The sequence below is a fragment of the Brassica napus genome, chromosome A1 (assembly GCF_020379485.1).
Source record: "Brassica napus cultivar Da-Ae chromosome A1, Da-Ae, whole genome shotgun sequence".
NCBI lineage: Eukaryota > Viridiplantae > Streptophyta > Magnoliopsida > Brassicales > Brassicaceae > Brassica > Brassica napus.
Window position 1 is genome coordinate 7,878,213 of NC_063434.1, and position 22,864 is coordinate 7,901,076.

The following is a 22,864-nucleotide window of genomic DNA, read 5'->3' on the forward strand; positions in this document are numbered from 1 at the left end:
ATGATTCAAATAAAATGGAACTAGTGTGACTCTTACTAACCAAAATCATGGATTGTTTTACATTATGGTTTAATGATCTGGACGTAGTTGAACAGAACAATTAAACTGATTTGATTACAGACAAGTTTAAAAGAGACTTCTTGTTCGTCTTCTTCTTCCTCCACTTCTCAAGGATTTAGTAGAGGCTTTAGACACCAAGTAGCCCACCCCCAAACACATAACCCAAATACCCAAATCAACGGCCCATCCCATTCCTTCAGCCTCTGACTCCATCTCAGCCGTCCACTCCACTGACTCCCACTCTCCCTCTCCGTCGTCAGATTCGCCGCAACTACACGTGCAAAAACACACATCGTCCGACTCCCTCCCTTCCTCTCTCTCCTCAGGTATCTCCTCCAAACACTCAAACTGCTTCCTCCTCCTCCTCCTATGTTTCCTCGCCATCGTCGACGTCGCCACGTGTCCCTCCGCCGCCACAACGACCTCAGCGGCTCCTTCCTCCATCTCGCACTCGCACTCGAGCTTCCACTTATCTCCATCCTCTTTCCTGAATATACCTTTCACGACTCTCTCCTCGCCCATGTACACCTCGAACCGGATCCCTTCCCAGACCCGAACCGGTTCTCTACACCCGTATATCGCCTCTCCTCCCTTGACGACCCTGTGCAGCGTCACGAAGGCTGGGGAGTCGGGTCGGATCTTGGACCCGTCGAGCTCGAAAGCGGCTTCGTTGATCCGCGGCGGGTAGAGAAGAGTGAGAGAGTCGGGTAGGAACTCGCGGGTGGGTAAACCGGTGAACCGGACGTAGAAAGCTTTGACCTTTAAGCTCTCTTTCTCAACGTACCGATCGAAATCCGTCGATCTACACATGTTTCTATATCTGTTGGGTTCTTCGAAAAATCTTTCCTTTTTTTGTTTTGTTTTGTTTTGTTTTTCTCTGTACTTTGAATTGCAAAACACACATGAAAGGTTCGGGCCTTTTTAGAGGGAAAACATAAGAGAGAAAAAGGTGGTGGCAACTTGCGGCTTCTGTTTTGTTTAGATTCTAGGGGTGGAGGACCGGGTGGCTAGCACGCGGTTTAGCTGCTGATGTGGACGTCTCGACAAAATACTTTTTGTTGATTCTGGTTTTGGTTTTTACGGTCAATATAATGTAACGTAGGCCCTTTCATCAGGGTTGCATGGATTGGATCGTCTAAAATATCAACAGCGAAGCAGTTTTAGCCTGAACGTGGTTTCTCTCTCGAGTTGCACAATTTGTTTGCAGACAGTGGTTTTGTCTTCTATTCCACTGTCTGCACACTTTGTCTTCTTCCTACATTGCCCTTTTCGTTTGGTTCGGTTCGAAGATCTTTATAAACCGGACTATAATCAAGAATCCCAGCTAATTGCTTGTTAATTGTTTGATTTAGGTGATAAGATATGACCAAGCTATAGCTTATAAACTGAACAATGTGTAAATTATGTAATCCCCTATATATTATTTGAGAAGCATTGCAACATTTTTTTGTAGCCACGTGTCATCACTACAATGATTCTTAGAATCCTTAGAGAAATAGGTTGGTCCATCTAAATATATAATAAGTTTTTTATTAAACCACAATAAATATATTATTAATTACATTATTAATGTGCTTTATTATTTCCTTAAATAAGATTACGGAATTGCCTAATGTGGCTAAAGTATATATGACAATTAATAATTTTGAATAACAAAAATTTGAGAAAAATAAGTGTGTATTATAATTATATTTGTTTAATTTTAAGCTATTAAAATAAATTAAACAATCATAGTAACCATATAATAAAAATTAAAAAAATTATATATATATTATATTTTAAATTTTTAAAAACAAGTATAAATTACTAAAATCGTTAAAAGTTTCACATTCAAATTTTGTGATCTATGATTTAAAACTTTTGTTATGACATGATACAAATAATTTAAAAATAATATAAGTTGAAAGTCTCATTTAATAAGTATCAAAAATAAAAGATATATAAATATATGTATCATTTTAAATTAAACTATATGCCATATAAAAATACATAAATATCTTAATTTTGAAATATACTTTGAACATTTTTTTGATAAAAAGTTTGAAAAAATATTGACAACTTAATTTTTTAAAATATTATAAATTACTTAAACCATTAATCCCACAGTAAAAATTTTGTTATCACTAATTTAGACTTTTTGCTATAACAGATCCAAATGATAAGAAACAATATGAGCAAAAATCATCATCTAATAAATATTAATATTAAAATATACCATATATATGTTACTATTATTTAAATTTAATTATATATCATATCAAATAGAAATTTTTTTTCGATTTATAAAAAATTTTTATATGTTCGCACCAATTTAATTATATAAGTAGTAGATAATGAATTTTTAATTATTTAATATATATTTATTATTTCATAATATGTTATAAACATATAAAATATAAAATAATTTATATATATAATGTTCATCCCGCGCAAGGCGCGGGTCTTAACCTAGTGCTATAATATATTTAGTCAAAGAATTACATCATACATTTACTCGGAGAATTAGATAATACACCATACATGAACGTATGTTGATTGTTGACTTTTTGTTTCTTGAAAGATATTTTTTTTAGTTTATAAAAGACTAGACATTTGATCAAAAAAATAAAAATAAAAGACTAGACATGATTGAGAGGTCCACAGATTCAGCCGCTGGTTTTGGTCTTTTTTTTCTCAGGGTTCTCTTTTCAATCCACGATTCTTTTGTGTTAAATGCGCAACTGCTTTTTTTTAATACATGTAAATAAAAAATCACTAAATAATGGGCCGGGCTTTTTTAGGATTTGAGATTTGGTTCGTTTCGTTAGTGGACGGTTCAAGTTATGTTTGTTGTTGTCTTCCATTTCGATTTGTTTTTTTAATTGCCCAGATTCAGGCCATGAACCGACTAGATTTATCCACAGATGGCAGGCAGGCAATGCCAACCGAACAGCCGCTCTATACACAACACAAGACGAGACAAACATTTATTTTATAGTTTAGTGTGACCATGACCACATTCTATATCCGATCATTCCTTTTTAGTCTGTTCTCTACGATTAAACCAAAATCAATTAGGCCAACCGAAACAAACAAACAAAAAGACAGCTATGAATAAACCTACTCTGATCATCTTTAGATGCATGGTGTATTTTGTTAGGAAACCAAACAGGTCATGAACTAATGCCAAAACCAATTAACAATGATTATATTCTGTTTCAATTGGAACTTTACATTACACTGGTGGGATTTTTTTAAAGAGTTACCCAAAACTTAACTAAAACTGGTTCGGTTTTATGATTTTTATTGGTTTTCTTTTTTTTTTTCTATATCTCATATGGCACACTATACGAAGTAGATATGTCGTAGTTTCGTCTTATTTTTTAAACATAAAATTTGTAGGATTTAAACACCGACTAAACTTCGACACATAATCCGAAAACCAGTGGCATCTCTCACATATCACACTATATATCTAAAACTTCGGTTTTGTGATTTTAATTAGTTGTCATATGGTATTCTACAACCATCTGTTTCGTTTTATTTCTTAAAGCACTTATAGGAATTAAACACCGAGTAAAGTTCCGACACATGAAGTTGATATTTTTTACTTAAAAGAACTCATCAGCTGCTAGGAACCAGATGCACGTGACTGATATGTTAAGCTTATTTTGGACTGATAGTGATATTTTAAGTTTCGGTAACATGGGCTTGTAAGTAGGAACATAGTAACTTCTCTCTGTGTATTAATCTGTTCCAACTAGTCAAGATTAATAATAAAAGGTGGCCTTTTCATCGAACAAAAACTTAGGGTAACATGACAATGAAAGTAAAGAATACAATGCTCGTTGGTAAATGATGTCTCTACAAAAGCATTTCCAAAATGACTCTCTATTTTGAAATTCCTAAAACTCTATATTTGAAGTTTCAAAATGTTATTCTCTAATAAAACTTTAAACTTAACTTCACAAAGATTTATATTTTACACTATAATCCTTATATTTATCATACTTAATGTAAATCCATAAAGTTTTTATAAATAATTAGCACATATATAAAAATATTACAGCAATATTAATTCATTAAATCTTACACTGAAATATAAAACTATAAATAAAAATACATAACTAAATATTAAACTACAAGTAAAATACCACATTATTTTCAAAAAATATTTATGTAATGCTCCATCTTCGGTTACACAAAATTTGTTTGGAAACTATTTTGGAGATTTTGGAGGTCTCCAAAAAATTTACCAGACTATTAAATTTGTTATAATATTAATTAATTCGTGTAATAATTATATCTTCATGTACATTTTTTTTATTATATATTCTTGTTGTCTAATTCTAGTTATGAAATATTATAAATATTATTTAATTTTTTATTTAATTTTATGTGTAAAAATTGAATTTATAAATATAAATTTGAAATGTTTATGAGATAGAAAAAAAATTAAAGATTAAAACGATAAACGAGAAAATACTTAAAAATCACAAATTTTTATATTCAAATATAAAGTTTTACTTTCCAAAACTCTAAATTTTTATTTTGATATTTCTTTTTGGAGAACAAAAAATACTATATTTAAAGTTATAGAATTTTATTTGGAGATGTTCTAAGCGGTTTGGAAGCAAACGCAAAAGTTCGAGGGACAAGGAAATAGACGTTTAGCAAAGGGTCTAAAACGTAATTGTCGCAGGTTGAGGTCAATGTGGGGCTGTATGAGGATAAGTTGTGACTTTAAGAGTGAATGAGATTCTCTTTCAAATGAATGGTGTCAAGAAGTAGTAATTGTTTCTTCTCCTCTCGTCTCCATCCACCTATCCTTATCACCACTCTATAATGTTTTTTTGGTTTTTTCCTCAAATTTTCTTTGATAATAACTCAGCGAATCTAATCCCTACTAGACCTTATAAGTCCATCCCTATGTGATGCACGCAAATTGGAGAGTTCGAATTAGAAAGCAACATGTTCGTTGAAAAGTTAAAAGTGTTATGGTTTCAACTTTGTACCTACTAATATATTTTAGTTCCTAAGTTCCTAAGTTTATTTCGTGACTTATTTATCGTTTCTTTTGTAATGGTTTAGGTTCAACTTTCAAATGCAACGTGGATTTGTAGATCTTAAATCTGAAGTTTTTTTTTCTAAAGTTATATGCAATTGGTGAGATACTCACATAATTTGTAGTTGCCTGAATTCATAGTAAAAACCGTTAATATATCTAAAACATTGGTTAAAAATACAAAACTAAATTTCACACTTCCGAAGCTGGGGTCTACGGAGATATAATATAAGATGGATTTCGTAGAATAATTGAGAAGAAGGATTGCGTAGAAAGGGAAACAACAAGAAGAAAGTACATTGTCTTTGTGGTGATATTTGAGCCACGCTCATTTAGAATCTCACTGCTTTCATCATATTCGCATTATACAAGAATATAGCATATATATATATATATATATATATATATATATATATATTTCCCTATTGATTATTTTGAAATTATGGGCTTTGGATATTCATGTGATCAACATGATCTTTAAATTTTATAATAATCTTATTCAAATAACAAATGTCGAATATGTTTAAGGTTATTGGCATGTGTATATTTGTTATATATTTATATTATATAGTTTCTCTAAACAGTGTAAAACATCCTCATGTTTGATGAAGCTTTTAGATGGAATTTGACTAATCAAGTCATGAATGTATTTCTACTTCTTACCGTTTCAGAGTTTTCTTTACAGTTAATATTAAGGGGCCCTAATATTAATTTGATTGTATATAAATTTGTTTTACAGTTTATATCAACTTTCGTTGCATATAAATTTATTTGTTAAACTAACAAAATAGGTGAGTTTTCAAAACCATAAATACTGAATTAACTTATTTAAGAGAATATATACGCATGAGAATATCTTCAATCAATTACTTTATTATTAGAGTTGAATTTTGTAGTCATATTAATTTTTCAATTTAAATGAAATAAATCAATAAGTACAAGTACTTTAATTTCTGTAGTAATCTAATTTTTTACTTTATTATTTTTTTTTTGAAAAAAGAGTAGCGTTAGAAAATACTTCATCACAATAAAAAAAAAAAGAATTTGCCAGATGTTGGAAATGCTGGATAAGAACAAACAAAGCTACATATATACCTATAATTATTTATGGTTGAAATCAAAACTTTAGTGATTTAATATGTATATTTTAATCACCTAAACCTTTCTTTTGTTTAAGAACCATCGGTTTTCATCTTAATGATCAACTTCCTCGATATCTTATTTACGTATTGGATGAAATTTGCATGACTCAAAATCTAGGTCCGGGTCGAAAGTTTTCACTAAAAAGTCAAACATACCAATAATGGTTATCTTTGAAATTTTCAAAATCAGCGAGAGTGGAAATTTTACACGTAATGATGTACGAGACATTTAATTATGATGATGTGATTGCCGGATTATTTTTCAAACCTTTGATTAAAAAGAACATTCAAATCATTACACCCACACGTTCATTTGCCCGTAAATGAAAAATAATCAAAGATTCTTACAAACAAGTGAAAATATCACTGAATGTCCTTTGGAACTAGATGCCAACAACAATCTACTTGGCCACTTGACTTGTGTTCCAAAGCTCTCCTTACTCTTTACCCTTTTTTTTATTCACACATTTTGCGATTGCTGCTTTTGCGTTTGATCACTTGATGTTTTGACAGATTCGTCTACGTTTGGACAATGCGCGTGTCCGACATGCGCACTTAAGAAGGTAGATGACATTTAGCTTTCTTTTTATTCTATCAAACAAAAAAAGTTTCATACATATATATATATATATATATACACATATATTCCTAAAAATTCTGGTATATATATGTGTATCAAAGATAACCCAACCCTAAAAGAATTTTCATTTGCAAAGCTCAAATCTATTTTTCTTTCTTGAGTGGTTTTCCATGGAAGTAGAGCAGAGAAGGATCATGAAGAGAGAAGAAGATGGAGAAGAAGAAGAAAGCAATATTCAACCGTCACTACAAGAAGAATTACAAGAAACAGAGGAAGAGATGTCTGGGAGGACGACCGAACCATGGACGAAGCAGGTAACGGTAAGAGGAGTGCTAGTGAGCATAGTGATCGGAGTTGTGTTCAGTGTGATAGCTCAGAAGCTAAACCTTACGACAGGGATTGTTCCAAATCTCAACAGCTCTGCAGCTTTACTAGCTTTTGTCTTCGTCCAGACATGGACCAAGATTCTCAAGAAATCAGGTTTTGTCGCGAAGCCATTCACAAGACAAGAGAACACAATGATTCAGACATCTGCTGTTGCTTGTTACGGCATTGCTGTCGGAGGTTAAGAACATAAAACTCTTCTTCTTTTTCTTTTTTTTCCTTAATAGTTTCCTTTTTCGTGGGAAACAAGCAGATATTTAGTTTAGGGATATGTAAAACAGTTTCAAACATATGAAAAGCTTATAAGCTTTATAAAAAGCTATTGTGTTTGGTTGTTCTAAACAAAAACTTTTGCTTTTGCTTTTGGGGGTTTATATAATATAAAACCAGCTTGTAAATTTTTATCTTAAAGGTTAATTTTATATTTTTATTAAAGAGGTTGGTTTCATTGTGTGTTTTAAATCTTTTCAGGTGGGTTTGCTTCATATCTTCTAGGGTTAAACCATAAAACATATGAGTTATCTGGTGCGAACATGGAAGGTAACTCTGAGAAGAGTGTGAAAGAGCCAGGCCTTGGCTGGATGACTGCATATCTCTTTGCCGTATGTTTCATCGGTCTTTTCGTCTTAATCCCTCTCAGAAAGGTTATGATTATTGACCTCAAGTTAACATATCCAAGTGGTTTAGCTACTGCTGTGCTCATCAATGGTTTCCACACACAAGGAGATGCACAGGCCAAGTAAGCTATAGTCATCCTACTTTACAAAAAGTTTTTCTTACTCAAGTTTCCTAATCTTTAAATGGAATCAATGCAGGAAACAAGTGCGCGGTTTCATGAAATACTTCTCATTTAGTTTCTTGTGGGGATTTTTCCAATGGTTTTTCTCTGGCATAGAAGGTTGTGGGTTTGCTCAGTTCCCAACCTTTGGCTTGAAAGCTTGGAAACAAACGTAAGCATCAAGTATCAACTATATTTAAAAAAAAACACACACACTTTTCCTTTTAAGTATATAAGTTTTTTAATCATGAAAATTAAAATATTCTTTTGCAGGTTCTTCTTTGATTTCAGCATGACATTTGTAGGAGCAGGAATGATATGTTCACATCTGGTTAACCTTTCTTTGCTTTTAGGAGCTATCCTCTCTTATGGCTTAATGTGGCCCCTTCTTGATAAACTCAAAGGCTCTTGGTTCCCTGATAACCTAGACGAACACAACATGAAGAGCATCTACGGTTACAAAGTCTTCTTATCCGTAGCTCTAATCCTCGGTGACGGTCTCTACACTTTCGTTAAGATCCTATGTGTCACCATCATCAGTATCAACGCAAGAATGAAGAACAAACCTAATGATCTTGATGACGTGGGTGACAAGAAACAACGTAAGTTTCTCAAGGAAGATGAGAACTTCCTCAGAGACAAGATCCCCATGTGGATAGGAGTTTCCGGATATCTTACCTTCGCTACGGTCTCAACCGTTGTGGTTCCTCTGATATTCCCACAGGTCAAATGGTATTACGTTATTGTAGCTTACATTTTCGCGCCATCTCTTGCTTTCTGTAACGCCTATGGGGCTGGACTTACAGACATCAACATGGCTTATAACTATGGGAAGATCGGTCTCTTCGTTCTCGCTGCCGTCACCGGAAGAGAGGACGGTGTCGTGGCCGGCCTAGCCGGGTGTGGACTGATCAAGTCCGTTGTGTCTGTTTCTTGCATATTGATGCAAGATTTCAAGACGGCTCATTACACGATGACGTCGCCCAAGGCTATGTTCGTTAGCCAGATGATCGGGACGATCGTTGGATGCATCGTGACGCCGTTGAGTTTCTTCTTGTTCTACAGAGCGTTCGACGTTGGGAACCCTAACGGCGAGTTCAAGGCTCCTTACGCTTTGATATACAGAAACATGGCGATCCTTGGGGTGCAAGGCTTCTCTGCTCTGCCTCTTCACTGTCTCCAGATGTGCTACGGGTTTTTCGGGTTTGCGGTTTTGGTCAACGTCGTCAGGGATCTTACTCCGGCGAAGGTGGGGAGGTTCATGCCGCTTCCGACGGCCATGGCGGTTCCGTTTCTTGTCGGAGCTTATTTTGCTATTGACATGTGTGTTGGGACTGTGATTGTGTTTGTTTGGGAGAAGATGAATCGGAAGAAAGCAGAGGTTATGGTTCCGGCGGTGGCCTCGGGGTTAATTTGCGGAGAAGGGCTTTGGACTTTACCGGCGGCGATACTTGCACTCGCTGGAGTGAAACCTCCAATATGTATGAAGTTTTTAGCTTCATAGGTTCAGTCCAAGAGAGAAGAAAGTCTTTCTGAAGCTAGAAGTTGTAAGCAAACTGTAGTCATCCTATTCTTAGAATAATAAGAAGATTTGTGAACAAGAACATCTCTTTTCTTTTCCTTTGTAGGAATTACCGACTTAAAAGTAAAATATATTTACATGGAATCGTGATTAATCAAAACAAGTTTTTTTTTTCTTCTTTGGTTTAATTTACATTTCTTCTTCAACGGATCTTGGCTCTGTTATCCTCTGTGCATCTGATATTGGGCTGATTGAAACACTTAGGGGATTGGCCCAAACATTGGTGGTCAATCTAGTTGCAGGTTGAAAAAAAAATCATTTTATATATTAAACTAATCCTTTACTTTCACAAAAAGTATCGTTTTACTTTTACAGTTTTAATTTTATTTCATAAAGAGTAATTTTTTACATTTTCAAAAAATATATATATAATTTCATTTTAAAATCAATATTTTTGTATTAAGTGTGGAGTGAGAAATTGTTATTAATGTATCAATGAAGGTTAAAAATAGAACTTTTAATACTAGCTAGATTTATTAATCTGTCAAAATTACACTTTTGTGAAACAGAGAATTGTTTTGTATTGCAGTAAACTTATAAATACTCAGTGGAAAATTGATACTGTTGGTTGAACGCTGCATGGTAAAATAGAAAGTAATAGTATAAATCTATGAAAGATTAGTAATGATCCAAAACTCCTAAAACATTTCATTGCTGTTTCGGCCTGCTCACCTAAAGCCATGTCCACATACCAAGTCGAGAGCAGACTAAAGCAATTCACATTAAATATGATTATAAAACTAACAAATCTAACACTTAATTTGGTGTTATATGAGCTGTTGGATTGAAATGGTGAGTGCGGCTTAAATTATTCAGAGAATCATAGATGCTACTTAAATAAGTGATTAGTGAATATTGCGCGATAAAAAAAAGGTAGATTATTGGTCAAATATAGTTGGCAAACAAAAACATATTTGGCCTATGATTTTCGCTTAATCAGCAGTTATTTTATCTAAGCTGGAAAAAGTTGATCATAATCAGAATCTGCTTTTGGGTGAATCAGATTGTACCCGACGAATCCTAAAAGTTGAGCTATAAAAGGGGATAAACTAGACGGCCCTAAACTAATCTTGGAATCGGGATCACAAGTTGCAATGATATTAAACTTATTGGATATGAACTCAAAATCACATTAAAAATACAGATTGGAAAAATAATGGTTAACAGTTTAAATTATGACAACGGATGACATGCATAGAGAGAGAGAATCTTCCGGCCAAGTAGGGATTGGTTTGTTTTTTTTTGTTTTTTTTTTGCTAAAAAGTAGGGATTGGTTTGCTGCTGGTCAAAATTCATTTTGTTTCCCAAAGCCCCATGTGCACTTTCTCATTAGTCAGACTTAAAGATGCTCAAGTTTGGAAATAGAAAACCATTTAGATTTCTAAACATTTGAATCATACTGATCTTTTTTCATTTCAGACACCCTCTTTCTTTGGATATAACGATATCTTTTCAATATATTCATAGGTGAAATACGAATGATGTGAAAGATTAGTTATGATCTATCAAGGTGGAGCTGGACAATGAGTACCATTAGCATTAGGTGTTCAACATTTGCATTTAGCTGTTTGGCTTCCTCCCCGTGTAGTCGTGTAGATATGAGACTAGTAATGTACGATTTTCATGATTAACTAATCAAATTATCATAATTATTTAATATTAAAGCTCTAATAGCAGACTAAATCATTGCATAAGAACACATGAAATGTTATCTACTCTCGAAGTTTCATTAGAGGCAATTTGTTATATTTCAAGTTTCAACTGTCCATGTAATGCGACACTTTTTGAAGAATATCCTAATTATTTGGAAAGTCATATCAAATTCAGTAAAACCCTATTTCAAAACCAAATAAATCCATTTGGATTTGAGGATGTTTAAAATAAATCCACCAGTAAACTCGAAAATGTTGTTTTCTCCTCTCACTAATCAAATACCATAAAAACATAAGAACTTTTTTATTTACTTGCAAATAGTCTAGGTTGGATCACTACATCAATTTAACTTCCTATTATTTCTCCTCCAACTAACTTAGTTATTATTAAATATATACCATATCTAACATATTATTTTACTATTTTCAAAATAAGATATCTAAAAGATTCTTAAGTATTTTTTTATAAGATTATACTTAATAATATTTTTAATAGTTTATATTTAAATAAAATATATTTTTGATATTAACTTTTAAATAATAAAATTTGTAATAAATATTAAATACTATTATAAATGAACATTAATTCATTTCTTATTTATAGAATAATAAATAAAAATTCAGTTATATTTATATATACATAATTCATATTCATAATTAAACTGGTACCAATAAATAAATATAAAGTTAATTAATCCATTTACAAAATATTTTAAATTTTTTAAAAAGTATAGATTAAAGAATCACAAATCAAATAGTTTATTCAAATTAATATACTATTAAAAAGTATATGATTATTTCTAAAACAAATACCATCAAATTTATATAGGTTTTTATCGGGTCAACCATTAGACTAATGATGGGCTTTTGAGTTTTTACCAAATTTTATCAAATATTTACTTATTATGTTTTAGCCAAATCCGAACCGGACTATACATAGATCACTGAATTTTTTCGGTTTAACTATGGGTTTGGGTCATGTACAAAAAAGACTAATAAAAATTATTAACTAACAACCCTACATATCTATACTAAATAAATCTTATGTACCATCAACTTAACAAATGTAACTAGAATTTGACCCGCGCTTCGAAAGCGCGGGTTATTTTGGATGATAAACAAATTTTGATATGAAACAGTATTTACTGATGTTATGCATTATTATGTTAGAAAGTCGTATTATATCGAAGAGAAAATTTTAAAATTTGTATAATTTATGAATTAGTTTACAAATTCGACTTTTGTATGGATCCAAGACAAAGTACCTATTGGGTAATTTTTGGACCCACAAATTTTTATCGAGTCCAGGTCTTATTCGAGACCCAATCGAGTATCCAAAGTATCCAAAATAGTTTTTATTTATTAGGTATATTTTAATATTTTGAATATGTTTTTGAAATTACGGATAATTTTTAGTTTTCAAGTTTAGATTTTTGTTATAGTTTCGAGTTTTAGGTAAAATTTCATTTTAAAAAATCGCATTTTGATAAAAATTTACGTTTTGGTTTTCTGATCAGATTTTGAGGTAAAATTTTAGGCCTTTTAAATATTTTAATATTTTGGATATTCATTTGAGTTTTTGGGTATGTTTTTGTGTCAAGTATCTTTTGGGTTTTCGTGTAATTTTTAGATTTTTTTGGATATTTCAGATCTTTTCGGGGTTAAAATATCAGAACCGATCGGACCCGTTATGTACCCAAAAGTTAGAGTTATTTACATGTATTTGAATTATGGATTCAGACCTGAAAGAAACCAACCTAAACCCCAAACCAAATGTTTTCAAATACCTAATTAGGTCCAAATGTCTAGGACTTTAAGGATCTATACCCAAAATGAACCGATATGTTCCAAATCTGAATATTCAATGCCTATATTTCTTATATTTTATGTGTATTTTATAATAGTTACATTTGTTAAGTTTATGAGAACCGAGATTAATTAGCAGATTTTTGGCTAATTTAAAAGTATAGATTTATAGGGTTTTAAATAGTTTAACTTATATTAAATAACAAAATTTTATTATAAATATTTTTAGTTTTAGTTAATTTCCGTACCTATTCCCCAAAATTGTTAGATTAATGATTTTACTATTATGATTTTGTTTTCATATCATACTATGTGTTTTGTTATTGTGCTTCTTTTTTTAAACCCTAAAAAATAATGTAATATCATAAGTACATATGTTATAACAGAAATCAATTAGTTTCGTGAGCTGCTAGTGTTTGACCGTAGTGTTTGTTTTAAATCGATTAGTAACAACAATTAACATAATTAACATAGTCTGTTCCTTATAAATAGAAGTAGAGATATTTTGATTGATTAAGGCAAACATTAAATAAAACATATTATTAATAAATGGGTCCAACAATCTTGTATAAGTAGATTTTTTAAAAATCCTTCCCTTTTAATAGTATAGATTCTTATAAAATATACATAAAATATAAAGATTACGTTGTAAGATAAAAGTGTACATAAAAATCTAAAATAAACTAATTGATAATTTATTTAATTTTAAACATAAAATCATTTTCTTCTTTGATATAATGCAACTTTATAACTTAATAATGTACATCACAACCATAAAATAAATTTATATCTAACATTATTATTATCTAAAGAGAACTCGCGCTTTCAAAACACAAATCAAAATCTATTCTATACTATTAAAACATAATCATTCTAACAATCTACTTATAAAAAATGGTTACACCTATTCATTTTTACCCCAACCTATTATATACAACAAAATATTATTTTATAATTAACCCCTATTAAAACAACAATGATAAAAAGCAACAATTAAATCATATTACATTTTATAAAATCCACATTTACAATTAATCGTTATTCAATACACATTTGATATTAACGTAATCCACCTGAATCATTTTATGAAAAACATACAAAATTAGGTTGAAGCTGAGATACCATATATCATCCCTATGTTCTTGATATCCTTGATAAGCTACATCGTGAGGTCAATAACTCGAACGAGGACAAACTTCAGATAATGAGTACATACTCATTTGAATGTTTTTATGTTCAGATTATTGATGAGGAAGAAGCTATGACGCTACCTTTACATGATGCATATACTTATTCTCATCCCCAAAATATTTCATGCATGTAATATCAAAATCTGTAACTGAAAAAGGCATACTCATAATTGATATTTGTATACATTATTTTCTATATCATCGTATAATTATATCCCTAAATCAATATATATATATATAATATCATCGTATAATTATATCCCTAAATCAATAATCGTATAATAATATATATATATATATTATTCCGTAAAGATGATATTTTGGGACTGTGAACTTTTAAATCTATCTACGTGTTTTGAATAAGTATTATACATGATTTTAAAAATAATTGTATTAGATATTATGTTAAATTATATTATGTTTTCCTCTATTCACGTGATTAACAATCAACAAATACGAATCTTTACTAATTATATCCGAATAAGGTGAAGATATTATGCTGAATTTTATACTGATCCATTTAATTTACCTTGAATAACAACAAAATGACTATTTTAACAAATACTAGATTTTAACCCGCATGTCCCTCGGATATTTTTTATTTTATAAATGTATTTGATATTATTACAAATGTTTTAAATATATAAATTCTATTTTAGTATTATATATGAAAAATTCTCTAGGATAGCCATTTTTAAGTTTGTATCACAAAAATAGCCTTTAATGAAGAAAATGACCAAAATAAATTTTATTAAAGGATAAAAATGTATTTTTACCCTAGAGTTAACTAATATAGACTTAGGGTTTATAATTAGGGGGTGAGATTTTAGGGATATGGTTTCAAATTTTTAAAAAATAAAAATAAAAATAAAAATAAAAATAAAAATTTTCAAAATAAAAAGAGGCTATTTTAGTCATTTTCCTTCTTAAAAGCTATTTTGTGACAAAAACTTAAAAAAATGCTATTTGAGAGAATTATATTGTGTAATTCTATAATATTATTGTTATATTTCTTTTTCGGCATTTATTAATATATAGTTATTGGTTAAATACATTTTAATTTATTATTAATTTTTATTCCTTACTAATATATTTTCGAGTTAGATACAATAAAATAACAATATGAAATAATCAAATAGATAAGCTCCTTCAAATATATTTTTTTGTTAATTTATACATTTTTATAATAAATTTTTAAAACAAAATGTTTAAGATAATTTATATTTACATGTTATGCTTAAAATAATATACTCTAACATATATTATTTTAGTATTTTACGGAATTTATAAATAAAACATTGTTTTGTTTAAATAATATAACCCTATTATTTTAGTAAACGTTCTACATAGTAGCATCTATCTTATTATTTTACTAAATTTTATTGATAAGGATATTTTTTTGGATGTTATGATATTAAGTTTTCTTTTTATTTTATTGCTTTAATTCTTACAATATACATACTTTGTTCTTTCGTGGTGCATTTCAAAAATTTATTTTTTATTATCCATGTATTTATCTTTTGTAAAATTTAAAATATTATCATTTTGAGTTTGAATATTTATTTTCAAAGTTTAAAACTTTGTTAAAAAAACTTTGAAAAATTACACTACTATTTTTGAGTTTAGAAAATTACATGAATTTTGAATTTGTTTTTGTTAGTACATTAATATATTATTTTATAAGAACTATTTGAATATTTGGTAATATTTTCTAAATTTGTTTCAACAGATTTTGTTATAACTAAAAAATATAATTAAAATTTGATTTGTCATTAATATTTTAAATGAACTACTAAAATTTCATAGTTTTCTAATAACATATTTTTAAATAGTATATGATCTAAATATTATTTTATACTATTATATTTTTGTATATAAACATTTTTTAAAATATATTGTTGAGAGTTTCAAAATAAATTAAAAGATAATATATATTTTTAGATATGAAAGTTTAACCTATGTTAATAAATTTATTTTGTATAAAAATATTATGTAATTTACGAATTCTTTCAACCCATTTTAATTTATGAATAATAATTTATTTAAAAAAACATTAAAAAAATAAAATTTGTTAATTTACCTATTTAATATAATTTTCTCATATTTAATTCATATATCACTTCTATTTTTATATAATACAGAATATAATTATAGAATTTATAAAAATAGTATATAACTTTTATTTTGTTTTATGATAAAATTTTAGTTAACATTGATTTATAAAATATTATATTACTAATTACAAAATTAATTAATATGCTATTTTATAAAAATATTTAAATTTTGAAGTAAGATTTTGTTAGATTCTTTCTCAACAGTTTTTAAAATTTAAAAAATAAAATTCAAATTAATAGTTGGTTTATTATTAATGTTAATAATCAAATTTGTCATATTAACTAACTTTTTAAGTGATCCTACAATAACTTGTTAATAGTAGATAAAAATATGACTCTAAAAATATTTTATCACCCAACATTATAGTTGTTAATCAATAACATTATACACCATATAATATGCTCAATAATGGACCTACGATAATTATATATCAATTATGAAAATGAGTGATCATATATCATACACCATATTATACCATGCCATGTTACATTATTATCCGGACCATATTATACCATATATCATACCATGTCATACTATATAATATGCTCAATAATGGATCTACAATAATTTATGCTAAAATTCTAATTTATATAGAAATTTGTTTATAATCCAAAAAATAATCTGCGCTTTCGAAAGTGGATCGAAATCTAGTATATCATTAAAACTTTGTAAACCTTTATAACTTACTGACAAAATTATTGACTAAAGAGCCCGGTATTAATTTGTATTTAAAAATTATAAAACAAAAAATACTAGATTTCAATGAAAGTGGAAAAAATGAAAATAAAACTACTGATATATAATAACATAAAATTTTATGTAGATGTTTTGTTCAATTTAAATAGCTAATCCAAGAAGTCTCTCTTAGTATGCATGATCATGATCTTCTCAATAACATGACTATTTTGACTTTTCTAATAAAAAAGTATTAAATATTATTCCCTTTTAACAAAAATATATATATATTGTTGGACAATTAGGTACCAACCAAGAACCAGAACCACAGGAAAGAAACAAGAGAAAGAATTAGGCAAACAAATAAATAACCCACAGATCCCACCGATCAGCTACCTATCCCATCTGCTTATTCATTTCTTTCTTTTTTCTAATTTCGTTTAAATTGTCATACCCCTCACTACCCCTCACCACAAACGATATATTAATTTCCTCTTCATCATATTCGAAGAAAACATATACAATTTTTCCTGCAGAATTCTATACTCTCGTGATCTAATGGCGAGCGAGGAAGTCGTGGTGGTTGAAGGAGAGAGAGCAGGAGCTACGATTGTATACGGAGCGGAGGAGTGTTACAAGAAGTCGGTGGAGCTTCTAGAGGAGCTAGGGTTTCCAAAAGGTGTGATGCCTTTGAAGAACCTCGTTGAGTGTGGAAGAGTTAGAGCCACGGGTTACGTGTGGATGAAGCAAAACAACCCTTATGAACATTTCTTCGAAGGCACCAACACTCGCGTTTCTTACGGTCTTGAGGTCACCGCCTATATCGACAAGTGTTGTATGAAGAAGATGACAGGTACTGTACTACTTTATGTAATTATACATATGGAATCATGGCTTTAATTATTATGTATATGTAATTGTGGGTATATTGTATATAGGTGTGAAGAGTAAGCAGATGTTTATGTGGGTACCGATTGCGGAGATGAGTATGGAGGAGCCAAAAAGCAAGAAGATTTACTTCAAGACTCCTATGGGAATCGGCAAGTCGTATCACGTTACCGCATTCATGGACGAGGAAGAGAAGCGCAACTTTTACTTGGAGAATCCCAAAAAATAAATCATTTAATTATTATTATAATAATAATTTGGTTGCCTTTGTTTTTATTTAATATTTGTACTCTTTTTTTTTAAGTTAATATTTGTACTCTTGTAAGGTTGCTTCTTTGCAATTACTGAATTTTTATTTAACAGAATATAATTTAGCAAAAAAAATATACTGAATTTTTTATTTTGATAATTATAAAGTGGAATAAGATTTGATATATTTGTAATGCAACGGACAATTTATAATTGAAATCGATAAAAATATTTTCAATCGAAAAATACCTCACATAGTCGACGGTGAAACCCAATGTTAATTCGCAAAACATATACTAACGGAAACAAATAAAACAGAAGATTATTTAACGAAAATAATATTATACCCTGTCCTATTCGCGGTTATAGAAAATCTTAAATATTCTGGTGCAATTTTAGATACTTTCTACTAATAAAACTCTAAAAAATGAACTCGATATTCTTGTTTTCTTTTTCTTTTGGTTGTTGTAGTAAAATGAAGGACTCAACGTCCGTTATCAATGGTGAGGGGCCTTCCTGTCTGCATAGCTTTAATTCCCTTCCCTATCAATTACAGTACTACAGATGGGCTTATAACGGATCGGGTATCCGGACAATTTTAAGATATCCGGATCCGAATCTTTATCCGGCGGATCCATAATTTTATTATCTTTATCCAGATCCGGGGTTCTCGGTCGGATATCCTTCTAAAAATTGTAATATCCAGTGGATATCCGGATTCAGATCTAAATCCTTAAAATAAATAAAAATAATAATATTAATATATATAAAATATTAACAATAATTTAAAAGTAAAAATACATATAATGTTTTTAATTATTTCTATATATAATATTATTTACATAAAATTTATATATACTATTATAAAAGTGAAATATTAAATAAAATTAGTTTTTATATATAGATATTACTATTTTTGAAATAGTTATTAATAAAACTTACGGATCCGGATATCCAAATTAAAAAAATCAAAATATCTAGATCCGGATCTGGCTTTGATGGATCCAAGATTTTACTATTCGGATCTGGATTCGGCCCCTTTAGATTTTCAGATTTTCGAATCGGATCTCTTCAAATCCGGATCTCGGATAAAGTCCCAGGCCTACCTAATTACGGATACATGGAGCGCCTGATCACATTAATTTACTGTCTGGACTTGCCTGCGTAGCTTTAATTAAAGTAGCAGAATAACATAGTTAGGTGAGTTCAAGACATTCATTAATATTGGTAAACTAAGATTTTTCTGCGCTTCGCGCGTGAGTATATTATTTGTTTTAATAAATTTATCGTTTAATAATTGGTTACTAGGTTAAGACCCGGGCCTTGCACGGGATAAACGTTATATATAAATTATTTTTAGGTATTATATATTTTTTACATATTATGAAATAATAAATTTATATTGAATAATTAAAAATTTAGTAAATATTACGTATATAATTAAATTGTACAAATACTTAAATAAATTTTATTAATCCACACAAACAATTTTTTCTATTTTATATGGTATGAAATTAAGTTTAAATGATATTAACATAGATATATAGTAAATTTTTAACATTGACATCTGTTAAAAATATTTTATACTCATGTTGTTTTTGATCATTTGTATTTATTTATAACAAAAAAATTTAAATCACTGATAACAATAAAACATTTTGTGGGATATTTAATAGTTGTAGTAATTTATAATTTTAAAAATATTCAATTCAAAGTTTAAAATCTAACTATTAAGTTGTCAATAATTGTTCAAAATGTTTATCAAAAAAAATTCAAAGCAAATTTCGAAATTAAAACACTTATGTATTTTATATGGTATATAATTTATTTTAAAAAATATTAATATACATATATATAATATTTATTAAATGAGACTTCTTACTTATGTAATTTCATAATCATTTGTATCTTGTTAAAACTGAAATGTTAAAACTTAAATTTTAAACCATGGATCACAAAAATTTCAATTTGAGATTTTTAACAACTTTAGTCATTTATATTTGTTTTTAAAAATTAAAAATATAACATATACAAAAAAATCTATATTTTTATTATATAATTAATGTGGTTGTTTAATTTATTTTAATAAGTTAAGATTTTAAAAAAAATGATAGAGAATAGACTAATTTTTATCAAATCTTCATTATTCAAAATCATTAATTGTCATATATACTTTAGCCACATTAGGCAATTCCGTGAATTTTATTTAAGGAAACAATGAAAAAAAATTATGATTAATTTATGGTTAGTTTAATAAAAAACTTATTATATATTTATATGGACCAACATATTTTTCTAAGAATTCTAAGAATGATTGTGGTGATGACATGTGGCTACAAAAATATGTTGCAATGCTTCTCTTTTAATATATAAGGGAATGTGGTTGTTTAATTTATTTTAATAAGTTAAGATTTTAAAAAAAATGATAGAGAATAGACTAATTTTTATCAAATCTTCATTATTCAAAATCATTAATTGTCATATATACTTTAGCCACATTAGGCAATTCCGTGAATTTTATTTAAGGAAACAATGAAAAAAAATTATGATTAATTTATGGTTAGTTTAATAAAAAACTTATTATATATTTATATGGACCAACATATTTTTCTAAGAATTCTAAGAATGATTGTGGTGATGACATGTGGCTACAAAAATATGTTGCAATGCTTCTCTTTTAATATATAAGGGATATTATTGTGTGGTTCAAGACAATGTGGTTTTTTTGAATTTGCCGAACATCTGTTTTTGTATTGTCTCATTTCAATAACTGTAATTCATTAGCACTATTTTTATTTTATTAACGGAAATACAACCTCAACGTCTTATGTAGTTGACCAATTTTTCTTATAAATAAGTTGAAACATTAGTAATGTATATTTTGTTCAAATATTTTAATTTGCTTTATCGTATACTTTTAATATTTTCTCTTCGCATGTATGGTTTATAATGTGTTTGTTTTCAAAAATATTACCACAATATAAGTTTTTATTTGAGAGTCCTTCTCGATTTACAGTACTAGGAAATGTGGATAAAGTTGAGATTGAGCTTTCAAGCTTGTCCAACTTGATAAGAGGTAGGAGAAAAAACTCTTATCAAATATACAAAACATGGAATAGAAAACGTTTCGAGGAAGAGGAAAGGGTGGTCGCCGCAGACAAGGCTCCTTTCATTAGATATTTTTTTTTTCATGCGATTTATGGTCTATCTAGTTTTTACTTTTACCTTTGTTGTTTCAGTGGTTTGGGTTTCAATCATTCATGAAAATTGTTTTTCCTGAAAACTTTTCCCAGCTATATCTTATAATCGTTTAAGTATAAATATGAAAGCCATTAGTCAACAAATAATATAAGTTTTTATTTGATATGTTGTATCTCTTTGTTTTCTGAATACCGATGTTGTGTGTATTTAAGTTATTTGTTTGGATATAATAACCTTAGATCTGCACTTTGTATTTACACTTCTTTCGCATTTTTAAAGCTTTCTCCCTATTCACAATTTTGTAACTATTTTTTGAAATCTTGATTTTAATCTTGGCTGTAGTTTTCCAACAATTTCTTGCTAATTTTCCTGAATTGAGTTTATACCAAAAAGAGACAATAAATCAATGAGATACACTACTTTTCTTTTTAATTTCGTTCACCTTGGTTTGATGCAATGCAAAAGCAATATCATAAATGGATTTTATTATATTTTGTTCTTATTATTTTCTTATATTTCTTCCTGTATATTCTGTTTTTTCGGTTATAGAATTAATTTTTAATAATTTTTATTTTATATTTTTATATCTTGCTTTTAACAAACTTTTTTGATTATGTATTAGATATTGGTTATTTATCATTTTAATTAATTTCTCAGTTGAGTTTAGTGACCAAAATGGACAAAAGTTTTCAAATTCAATTCTTTTATATTTTAATTGTCTTGAATTTGATAAAACTTGAAGAACAATACTGTAACTAGATTTTGACCCGTGCAACCGCACGGGTGTTTGTTTTCACTTTTTTCTATACATAAATTATTGTTTTAGAACATAAGTAGTATATATTTTTAATGTTAATCATATACTTAAATATTTATATAACTATTTCAAATTCAATAATTTTATAATTTGCATGTTATAATTAATTAATTGTTTAAACCGTATGTATTTACCACTTCTTATTATATATTTATCTTATTGTATTTGCATTTAGTTATTAAGCAAATTAATAGATTCATGAAAAAATATATTTAAAAACTATTTTGTATTTAATTTATGCTAAATTCTGACCCGTCTTTCAAAACTGGATTTCTTTTTACCAATATTTTTATGCTTATTCATTTTAGATAATTTATTATTCTATATATAAAAATCTAAGATATGTTAACTTTTAGACATGTATTATATAGTTTGTTAATTTTAAGATGTTCTATCATCATATAATATTTTAAATAAATACTTTATATTTATGAAAATAAAATTTATAAATTTATCAATTGAATATAATTTTATCATATTTATTTTAGTATAATAATTATATTTTAACATGATCATGACTATAAAATAGATAAAATATGATATAATTTATTTATTTTTATTTTTAAACTATAACTTAAAATACATTAAGTTATTGTTTAAATATTTTTACACAGATTTATTAAAATTTTTAAAATATAATATATAAATATATATTATTTTATGATTAAAGTAGTTACAAAGATTTTGTATTATTAACTTAA

The 22,864-nt window shown here is 28.4% G+C and overlaps 3 protein-coding genes across 4 annotated transcripts; 2 read left to right on the plus strand and 1 right to left on the minus strand.

Moving 5' to 3' along the window:
- Positions 1-4: 4 nt before the first annotated feature.
- On the minus strand, positions 5-1,045 carry LOC106415336. The gene has a single exon (XM_013856002.3). The coding sequence runs from the start codon at positions 868-870 to the stop codon at positions 127-129; it is 744 nt and encodes a 247-aa protein (XP_013711456.2). The 5' UTR covers positions 871-1,045; the 3' UTR covers positions 5-126.
- Positions 1,046-6,671: 5,626 nt separating this feature from the next.
- On the plus strand, positions 6,672-9,684 carry LOC106415424 (metal-nicotianamine transporter YSL1-like). 2 transcript variants are annotated; one of them, XM_048741412.1, is made up of 5 exons: positions 6,672-6,809; positions 7,007-7,390; positions 7,682-7,949; positions 8,026-8,160; positions 8,262-9,684. In XM_048741412.1, the coding sequence occupies exons 2-5, from the start codon at positions 7,021-7,023 to the stop codon at positions 9,490-9,492; spliced, it is 2,004 nt and encodes a 667-aa protein (XP_048597369.1). In that variant the 5' UTR covers positions 6,672-6,809; positions 7,007-7,020; the 3' UTR covers positions 9,493-9,684. The 2 variants fall into 2 exon arrangements, with proteins under 2 accessions (XP_048597369.1, XP_013711585.2); XM_013856131.3 differs by lacking the exon at positions 6,672-6,809 and having other exon boundaries at positions 6,840-7,390.
- A 7,614-nt stretch (positions 9,685-17,298) lies between these two features.
- On the plus strand, positions 17,299-18,261 carry LOC106413710. The gene is made up of 2 exons (XM_048741418.1): positions 17,299-17,861; positions 17,947-18,261. The coding sequence occupies exons 1-2, from the start codon at positions 17,567-17,569 to the stop codon at positions 18,123-18,125; spliced, it is 474 nt and encodes a 157-aa protein (XP_048597375.1). The 5' UTR covers positions 17,299-17,566; the 3' UTR covers positions 18,126-18,261.
- Positions 18,262-22,864: the final 4,603 nt, after the last annotated feature.

Excerpts from the sequence above, each read along its gene's own strand:
- LOC106415336 (XM_013856002.3), bottom strand. The coding sequence starts at position 870 with ATGTGTAGATCGACGGATTTCGATCGGTACGTTGAGAAAGAGAGCTTA.
- LOC106415424 (XM_013856131.3), top strand. The coding sequence starts at position 6,997 with ATGGAAGTAGAGCAGAGAAGGATCATGAAGAGAGAAGAAGATGGAGAA. Across the intron at positions 7,950-8,025 it reads CAAGGAGATGCACAGGCCAA|GAAACAAGTGCGCGGTTTCA; the intron begins GTAAGCTATAGT and ends GAATCAATGCAG. Across the intron at positions 8,161-8,261 it reads TTGAAAGCTTGGAAACAAAC|GTTCTTCTTTGATTTCAGCA; the intron begins GTAAGCATCAAG and ends ATTCTTTTGCAG.
- LOC106413710 (XM_048741418.1), top strand. The coding sequence starts at position 17,567 with ATGGCGAGCGAGGAAGTCGTGGTGGTTGAAGGAGAGAGAGCAGGAGCT. Across the intron at positions 17,862-17,946 it reads TTGTATGAAGAAGATGACAG|GTGTGAAGAGTAAGCAGATG; the intron begins GTACTGTACTAC and ends TATTGTATATAG.